This window comes from Anneissia japonica, unplaced genomic scaffold (genome assembly GCF_011630105.1).
Source record: "Anneissia japonica isolate Jap-2015-1 unplaced genomic scaffold, ASM1163010v1 scaffold287602_len1038180_cov171, whole genome shotgun sequence".
In the NCBI taxonomy this organism is placed as follows: domain Eukaryota; kingdom Metazoa; phylum Echinodermata; class Crinoidea; order Comatulida; family Comatulidae; genus Anneissia; species Anneissia japonica.
In genome coordinates this window covers 571632-582017 of record NW_022734061.1, presented here as the reverse complement: position 1 = coordinate 582017, position 10386 = coordinate 571632, and the positions used below count along the sequence as shown (strand labels likewise).

Below are 10386 nucleotides of genomic sequence, written 5' to 3'. Positions count from 1 at the left end.
AAACAAACAGCAGTCACTAAGACATACATCAGGAGCCGACTCGATGGAGTTTAATGTCATACCCAGGGAAGGGCACAGATCTGTTTTGAAAGGTGGAGGGGGAGGGCATTTTGTGAGTTGACACCCATCTCAGCCCCACAATGGTTGGAGTTGAGGTGAGAAAATTTGAGGAAATAGTACCTCTAGATGGCTAGAAATGACACTTTTAGTAAAACTCATCATCATCACATCACCATTAGTCAACTTTTAAAGAAACTTGCAAAAGGATAAAAACGAAATTGAACCACAGTATCGCATTTCTATCTTAAAAGACCTGGCCTGAGATCTATGGATTTAAGATTTTTTTAAATCACGCTTAGGCCTATGTGTTCTATTATGCCTATGTATAACTTGTACTGATGCATATTTACATGTTTAGAAGTATTAATTTTGAGTGATCCCAGGAAAAAATTTGTATTGACTCAAGAATAAGCTTTAAAATTTTAACACTGTGTACAAAGGGGGGATGGGGCCGCGGATGGCTGAGGTTGGTGAACCCGGGCCTCTATTTCTGCGAAAGTCCCTCTGGCAGTGGACACCTCCTTCTATTTCAAATTCCTGAATTATCCCCATCCATTATGTTAAAGTCCATCCATGGATCTATTGTCCATCCATGGCCCCGCTAGAGTAGTGGACGTATTCGCTTCAAAACAACAAAAAGGGATTTATTGCTTTCCCACCCTGTTCCCAATTAGATCAGTATAGGCATACCGTGGTGGTGGTGGTGGCGGTGGCGGCGGCGGCGACGACGATGACGACGATGATAATAGGCCTCCTACTAGTAGAAATATTAAATCTCGAATAGACAGCTAGCACATCATTATTTTTTATTTATTAGTTGTGGCAGGTTCTATGGCATCCAGTTTTTGTTTTCTGCCCATCTCTTTTAGCGATTCATCTTTCGTCATTTTTAATTGATCACAAGGAATTAATTATTTGGATTACGTTGAATCATGGAAGTACTTTATACTGTACATCCTTGATGTTGATTCACAAGAGTTACAAGTTTCTCACTATGGACGAGTCGATTTCAATATTTTATTAGAAAAAATGGTATTTTTGTGAATATGTAATAATATGTTTGTCAAAATGTAATCTTTGACCTAAAATTTAATAATATTTAAATCGAATATAAAATTACGAGAATAATGAATGGGATTAAGTCAAGTGATGACATCTTCACAACACACAATCGGGTTGGTTTCGTCCAATTTGCACTTTGACCCTCACACGTGTAACGCTCGACCAGACACCATGGTGGCCAGACGTTGTTTACGTAGTGTACCTCTCTTTTTCTGAAGTAGGCCGGTGATACGTGAGGGAGTGAATGTTATTTGATTGTTTAACAGCTGCTGGTTTCAGAAGCCGCTGAAATGTCTAAAGACAACCTAAAGGATAAGTTAGATGGAAATGAGTTGGATTTGAGCCTAAGCAACCTCACGAAAGTGCCTGTAAAGGAATTGGTAAGCCGGTGACACATTATTTGTATTTCTTGTTTGAATGACTCCTCCTCCTTCTTGCTAGGCCTACCTTACCTAGGCTAGGCCTACTAGCTCTACCATGGACAGGCTTCTTAGGCAGGCCTGGATGATCCCCGTTATAATAATAAGTTAGGTCAACAGAAGCTCACTCAGATATAGTAGTAGGCTAGACTGGGCTAGGCGTGGGAAGGAGCCCTCCTAGGCCGGCTTCATACGAGATAGGCTTATTATTAGTTAGGCCAGCTAGGGGCCTACATACGAGATAGGCTTATATATAGGCCTATATGGTAGTCTAGTAGGCTAGAGAGGGCTATGGGATGGGCATACATCAGTAGAAGAAAGACTAAGCCTAGTTTAGTTAGATTTCTGGACAAAACAGCAATAAACCAATATGGCAAAAAACCAAAACTGCAACACTCTTTGACCAGAATGGCAATAGACCAAAACAGCAATAAGTCAAAACGGCAAGACCAAAAACGATGCTAAACAATTTATATCATAAATGTAAAAACAAAAAAATAAATTAATCATAAAAGTGAAAGTGTACTACGATTAAATACGGTAAAAATGAGGCTAAATAGCAGCAGCAGGAGCAATAAAATCATTAACAATAATAATAATAATAATAATAATAGTCATAGAAATTCAATATTAAAAAGATTGGGATTGGGGTGAGAAACAATATAAAAGCAGTAAAACATTTAAACAAATAAACTTTCAAATAGAGACAAAAACAATTTATGTCATAAAAGTAAAAAAAATGCGAAATAATAATAATAATAAACAATAAAAGTGGGAAAAAGAGCCCATGGCTTATTCTGTATAAATTTTTATATAATTACAATATTAATAATAATAATAATAATTGCAATAGTAATAATAATAATAATAATAATAAATTGTAATAATTGCAATAGTAATAATAAATTGTAATAATTGGTTTTATAATAACAGAAATTTTAATAATAATTTTAACTATGCGATTTTTATTTTTTATTTTTCTTCCTTGTGAGAATGTTGCTTTTTTAGAATTTTACTGTTTTTATTTATTGACCTTTTTTTTTTTTATGTGTCTATATATTATTGTACATTCTAGAACTCGTATTTGTTTTGCAATAAATTTATATTTAATTGAATTGAATTAGATTTGCCTATCGGGGCAATTTCAAAACAATTCAGGAAATTGTAACTGTACTGTAGCCCGCGTCCACTGCCACTTGGTAGTCTTGTCATTGATTTCGCTCCTTTGCCATTTTGGTCTTTGCCGTTTTGGTACTAGTCATAACTGCTTTGGTCTGTTGCCATTTTGGTACTTTTCATTGCTGTTTTGGTTAATTGCCATTTTGTTCATTGCTGTTGTGGTTTATTGCCGTTTTGACCTGCTACCCTTACTCTAGTTAGCTAGACCTACTTTAGCTAGGTGCACACAAACAAGTATATCCTTCAATTGACTTCAAATATAGTTGCTCATTAATTTAATGGAAAGAAAACATTGATGTGATCAATCTACTGTTTAGATGACAAAAATTGGTTTAATATTTACTGATTTATGCTAAATTTAATAAAATAAATTTTTTTCCAGATTTATGTATGTTGGCCTATCTTGAATGTGTGACCGTATGCATGCACCAAGCGAACAGCCTAGCTAAGCCTAGAAGCAATGTCTCCTCTCTGTGCACTCGTTGTGGTAGTCTACGCAATGACACACCACTCATATCGCGGCCTAGATTGGCTCAGACTCTACCTATCCTAGGGGCACTTAAACACTCAAAAGCAATAAAATTGTTTTTTTCAAATGAATAAAAAGTTACCTAGCATTCACAAAACAACCCATACCCTAAATTTTTTGAATGCGTTCATGATACCTCAAAAACTAGCAAAAATTTGCATGGAAAGTCACAAGGAAAACAGGCACGCAGAATTGTAACTATTGTACTGCATAATACATTGGTTATATATATATATTAAGATTAGGTCAAATCCTAATTTTTGGCAAAATGTGAGTGGAAAATGGCCCTTATTTTCTGACAGATTTCTAGGCCTAGGCAGTCTGGACAACAACAAGATTACAGACATTGGATAATTAAGTTGAAAGAACACAGTTTGGTGTACGGAGAATTTTTGTATGGCCATAGATAATTTAATTGTTTTGATTGGTGTTTTTTTTTTTTTTTTCTTTCAGGCAGCTCTCCCAAAAGCAACTATCATAGACTTGTCCTGTAACCAGCTGCAGACATTACCAGTAAGTATAAGGGTTGGCAAATTGTGAGTATTAAGGAGCTTTCGATTTGCACTACGACACAACGCTAGAATGGAATCACTCGTGCGTGACCGTCCTTCGTTCTTTGCATACATAGATTTGGCCAAATTGCATTCCAGAATCTACTCGACGAGGTGACCTTAACGTTCTCGCATGCGCAGATGACTTTAGTGACGTCATTACGTTCTACCGTCGTCGTGCAATCGAAAGCTACCTATTATCATACAGCTGTCCCCCATGTTGGTTATCCTTACTCTTAAGAGAGTCCAACACTTCACCTGGTCTACAGCTATATTTTATTAGGTATATCGCTAACTACAGCGGAGCAATTCCAACAGAAGGCTGTGTCAGCCTTTTAAGTCAAATGTATTGTTCAAATTAAAGATTGTTCAAAGAGTCCAAATATCAAAATTTCTTCTCTAAAATGAAAGCTGAAAACTCAAATATAACATAAATATCGCCACATTCACATTGTCCAACAATTTTTCTGGTTGTTTGTTATGCTGTAAGTATGCAGGGGCGTAGGCTGGATTTGGCCTGGAGGAAATCAAGAATGCAAAACAAAATCATTTTTAGTATTTTAACCCAATTAATTTAACTAATTTGCTGCCCTAAATTGGACAGATGTACAGTACTTTCTTTTAGGTCTAATAAAAAAAAAAATGTTTTAATTAACAAAGTCACACATAAAAGACAAAATGTCAAATTTAAACTAGATGTTATATTAAAATTACAACTGACAGGGGCGGATACAGAATATTTCAAATGGGGGAGGGTAGGGGGCACACAACAAGTTTCAGAATAGATAAGTTAGTAACAGATAACACTGATATGCATTAGAATTTTGAAAACTAGATTTCAAAACTGGGGCGTGTGTCCCCAGAGAATGAGAGTGAATTTGATTTGCAACCTCACCACATCTTGGCTAAATAGTAACATACTGCTTGTGCCTGCATCTTTAATGATTTGTACTCTATTTTGTAAGTCAGTCGTCACATCATCACTTTCATGTTCACATAATTTTCCTATTCTCCTATCAAACACTAATTCAATATAGTGCCTCAATGAAAGCTGGTGGTTTTTCATCGCAATGACAATTTCATTGCTAGTAAAGCTCTGAATGCACACAGCGTACATGTACCTAACAAATCTCGTTCAACTGCACTGGCTAACACGAATGAAGCCTACACCTCTGACCTAGGAAAGGCCTAGAAAGGCATATGTTTGTGAGATAACAAGGCAGTTGACTTAAAAATGAACTGAAAAGTAAAGCCTTAAGAACCATTATTCCTTCAAGAAATTGCCTTCAGCCCTACAGGCTTCTGAGGCCTCTATTTTCTATAGGGGCCTCAGAGCTTGACCATATTGCATAGTATAACAATTATTTTCATTATTATTATTATTATTTGCAATTTCTGTTTCCTCTCCAAGGATAATATCGGCATTTTGTCGCATATTGTTAAACTGGATCTGAGCAAGAATGTGCTCACCAGTTTACCGAATGGAATTGGCAACCTGCCAAAGCTTCAGCACTTGGACCTCCTTGGTAACAAGATCAGAACGTTACCCACCAGCGTCGCGCAGTTGAAAGCCCTGCGATGGTTAGACTTAAAGGAGAATCCGCTGGAAGAGCCTCTTAGACGAGTTGCTGGCGACTGTTTGAATGATAAGGAATGCAGAATTTGTGCAACAAGGGTAAGGCAAAGTTACTTAATGAATTTTGGAAGTAGAAAAATTGGAATATAAAACTTTTCTAAATCGTGGCCAAGCACCGCTAATATATCTGCATGCAACATTGGCACTGGTTTGAGCCATTCTTTGCCCAGGGTTGCTAGAAGCAAGTCTTCTCAGATAAGGTCTTAAAATGAAAACACAGCTACAACCCTGCATTCTGATGGGTGTTGCTGGCTCTGAACTTAATAGTAATAATATGTTACACGCTATCGGTTAGCAAGCGCTGTCAGTTAGCAAGTTGAGCGCATTTCTGTCATTAATCAATCACACGTACACATTTCCAGTTTCCTATTGGCCAGTGATTTCTTGTATGAACCCACAAGTCAGCATGTGTGTTATTTATCTCGATCCTGCTCGCCCATATTTAGTCATGATGTGTCTGTATATGGTCATGATGTGATGTCATCATGACCATATTTAGGCATATCACATGTTTTTCTCAAATTAAAATTTGATACTGTAGTCTGGACAAAGGTTAAAATAATCATGAGGGTGATTATTATTTGCATATCGTTTCTATTTGTAATGTTTTAAACTTTTTTTGTTCATTTTTTCTAATCAGGTACTAGCTTACATGAAAACTAAGAAAACAGAAGATGAGAAGAAACGTCAAAAAGAACTTCAAATTTTAAAAGGTAATGTCTATGACCTCAAAGCGACAAGGCAAGTCTTTTTATACCGTGTTATTAAAAATGGTAAGAGCAGGGTGGAAAAATATATTTGGTAAAATGGTTTTGCCAACTGTATCTAGCCAAAGGCAAAATAGTATATAAAATTTTATTGATGAATAAAAAAATGCTAGAGTGCGAGTTAAAAAAAAGTAGGAGGTTGCTTTTTTTGCCAGAATTCCTGTCATACGATTGTAAAGAGTGCGATGTTACAACGTAAACAGTATAGTAATGGGATTGATAAATGCTTTAAATTTAAATAATTAAGAAAGAAATAAATGTTTCTTATATTTGAGAATTTCAAAGCAACGGCAGGCATTTAGAATTTTATTTTGAAATTGTGATCATCGGCAGGTTTTGCTAAACAGGATCTAAAACAATTAGTTACCTTTATGTAAACTTCGTCTCTTGGATTTCTGATCATTCTGGTAATTTATCCGATATCATGGACAGATAAACAAAACATTAATTCAACTATCATTACAGAACAAGAAGCCCAGAAAGAGAAGCTTAGGCAGAAGAATGAAGAAAAGGAGAGAGAACTTAAAAAGCAACAGAAAAGAGAAGAGAAGGAGATGCGACGGAGGCAATACGAAGAAGAGCAAGCCAAGAAAAAATTAGAAGAAATGGAATTGGAGGAAGATGATGAAGGTAAATTCCCACCTCCTATTAACAACTCTCACATTTGTCACGGTGAATACCGCTGGCGGATCCAGATTTTTTTTTGCTGGGGAGACATGAGCGGCAGTCACGGGGTCGAGAGAGGAAGGTTTTGGGGTGTTCCAATTGTGTGGGTTCAGGGGGTTGTGGGAAGCTTTGGAATTTAAGCCATTTTAATCTCTTATCTAAATCGTTTCACACTTGGTCAGTGATTTCTTTTTTTATTTTTTGCTGCTGCCAGAGGGACATGCGCCCCTTTTCCCACCCTCTAAATTCATCACTGAATACATTTCTTTTTGGGGTCCCAAAGGCATTTAATTCTAAATAGAATAAAGTTGATCAAAATCATAATTTGGCAGATTATTAATTAAAAATCTTCATACAACTTGTACATAACATGGTAGTGTAGTTGTACACTCACTTATTTGAATGTTAGCTCATGCTTAGGTTAAAACTGTTGCCGTGTTCACTCATCCATAGCTTGTGTTAGCTATAAAGAAGATAGCTTTCATTTCATAACCTATATTTTATTAGCCAGTATTAAAATCACTATCATCAATATTTTACATTTTCTCTCTCATACATACCTCATCCAGCACTTGCATATGTTAGCTCATGCTTAGGTTAAAACTGTTCACCCATGCATAGTATGTGTTAGCCATCATAAACAGATAACTTTCGATTCACAACCTGTATTGCATTAGACAGCCTCATCACACATTCTGTATCATCAGTATTTTACATTTTCTCTCTGATACAGAAGAACTCATTCAGCAATCTAATGGAGTTGGTGTCTCAGAAGGTCATCATGCTCAGTCGGGGCCCACATGCTGGGTCATTTTCTTCAGCATAATCTTCCTGCTGGTTGCGGTTATCATAGGAATATTCTTCTACTGCGACACATATGCAAGTGTTCCCCAGTGCGAGACATTCAACGTTTATGTAGAAAGGTGTCAGAAGTATGTACAGGAAGTAGCAAAGCAAGCTGGGATATCTTAAAGGGTCAAAAATCAACAGGGAGATAATTTGCATAGGCTGGGATACTGGCAAGATTTAATTATTTTTTGGCATTTTATTTTTTTCTGGGGTACTATTCTGAACCCTGGGAATGTACATTTCTCATTGCCACGATGAAAACCATTGTACTTCAACATAACAGATATATATTGCAGAGTAAATCAATTAATAAGATGATGGGAGGCTGGGAAGGGGAGGCTAATTTGAGGGGAAGCCACTTACGGAAGATCTGGATATTGTATGTTGTGATACCCATGTTCAGCTGACTTCAGGAAAAATAAGAAGGAACTTTAACTCGCAAAATAAGGTGATTTTAGGTGCTTTTTAACAACTTGACCATGATTTTTGGGGTGCGCGAATAATTTTTGGAAGTTTGCATCCCCCTAGATACGCCACTGATAGAAATGTTACAGTCAGTCAAAATACGTACCACAGAAATTCATTAACAAATGAAAGCTGTGTATTATACAATATCAGAGTTTTGTCTGTCAGATTAATCAACAATATATTTAATCAGACTTTTGTTTGTACAAGCTTTGTCCACAATATCAACTTTTCTTTGACAAAACAATGTTTTATGCCCATATATAGTCATCGTGTCACAAATGAAAGCTGTGTATTTATACAATATCAGAGTTTTGTCTGTCAGATTAATCAACAATATATTTAATCAGACTTTTGTTTGTACAAGCTTTGTCCACAATATCAACTTTTCATTGACAAAACAATGTTTTATGCCCATATATAGTCATCGTGTGGCTATATATATTCATGATGTGATGTCATCATGACCATATTTAAGCATGTCACATGTTTTTGTCAAATAAAATTTGATAGTCTAGACAGGGCTTTACATCATGTATTTTTCATTTTTATTGTTAACAAATAAAAGTCTGATCAGATAAAATCTTTCATCATGTCTAAATATAGATTCCTTTTTATTGTACCAAGAATAAATTTTTAAATAGCAAGCATTTGCGACAAATTGATTTGATTTTGATGTTTTAACCATTTATTTAACTTCAAGGTTAGATTGATTTGTCTGACCTTTAACCTAAACATATACAAATTATATCACAATGCCAGGGTGGTGCTTGCCAAAAACGCATTTGGTTAGGTTTTATAAGCCTGCTTTCCATTATGCGAATTTACTTGCGCAAATTGAAAGCGTGGGGTTGCTTCCTGAGCTCTGATTGGTTGCACATTTTTTTTCCCGCTTTGCAAAAAAAATTAGAAACAGTTCAAACTATTGATTTCGCTGAAGCAAAAAACTCTGATAGAGATGTGAACGCGCATGAACGGACGCTTTTCATTAGAGCGAATGAAACAGTGGAACAGGCTTTAGAGATCATACATTCAGTATACTGTATTACTTTTTAATCTTCTAGAATAATTTCTTCATCCCTGGCAGTATAAAAATAGACTTCACCTATGAACTACAGTACAGTATTGACTAAATTATTATTATTATTTATCAGAATTGTCTTCTTTTAGGACCAAATATATGAAATGTGTGATAGTATTTATTTCTGTGTATTGTTCAGTTGGGGAAGTATGGACAGTCACAAAGGCATTAATTTTATTTGAACACCTTACTCCTTGAGTATGGACAACTGTGAAGGCATTATTATTAATTGAATGCCTTGCTCATGAAATATAGGTAGCCATGAAAACATCAATTTCTTTCAATTGGAAAGTGGTCTTGCAAACATTTAAATATATGTTTTTAGTAAATGTATTGAGAAACAATGGCAACATGTATATGTGGGAATAAACTAAGAAACTAAAAATGCTAATAGAATGCAAATTTGCAAAATTGTTATAAACATGCCTTTAGTCAACATATCTCTAACACTTATTGTTCTATATTATTAAGAAAAATCAACTTTATTAGTAATACTTATCTGCGGAATCCTGCAAGACCATCACATACACCGTACTGTGTGCCACACTCAACTATGGTAATGTACTTTTATTTCGACTCACGGTTACGCAATTAACTTTTCTTCAACATGCTGAGAACACTGCTGCAAATTGCCAATGATGACTTGCACCTCAGTATATTGCCAATATTCTTTATATCCCTAAATGAAAACTCAAGTCGTATGGTCATCGTTTTTCTGTGCAGCAACCATGGTTTATGGAATACTTTACCCATGGACATAAAAACTTTACAAAACATCAACATTTAAAAAAAAAAATCCTGAAAGCCTACCTGTTCTCGGAAGCATTTCCAATTTAACTTTGTTGAGAGTGGCTTTGAAAATTATTACAATGGATACCAGCGCTATATAATTTCAGTTGATTGTCTCATTAACAAATACTGTCTTAACGCAAGAAAAAAAATGATATACAGACACATACTCTGGTTTGTCAAATTTATTCAGTCAAATGGAAGATAAATTAAGGAATGTATCCGAAAATAGTAAATAAAGATATTTCCATACTATCAGGTTTTATGTGGGAATGATGTAATATGATACCCATATATGGCAATATACGATGAATATCTCAACGCAAGGGGAAA

The 10386-nt window shown here is 35.5% G+C and overlaps 1 protein-coding gene across 1 annotated transcript; it reads left to right on the top strand.

Moving 5' to 3' along the window:
- Positions 1-1282: 1282 nt before the first annotated feature.
- LOC117116298 (leucine-rich repeat-containing protein 59-like) lies at positions 1283-8573 on the top strand. The gene is made up of 6 exons (XM_033260320.1): positions 1283-1502; positions 3703-3762; positions 5212-5475; positions 6077-6149; positions 6669-6833; positions 7603-8573. Exons 1-6 carry the CDS (start codon positions 1413-1415, stop codon positions 7839-7841), a joined length of 891 nt encoding a protein of 296 aa, XP_033116211.1. The 5' UTR covers positions 1283-1412; the 3' UTR covers positions 7842-8573.
- Positions 8574-10386: the final 1813 nt, after the last annotated feature.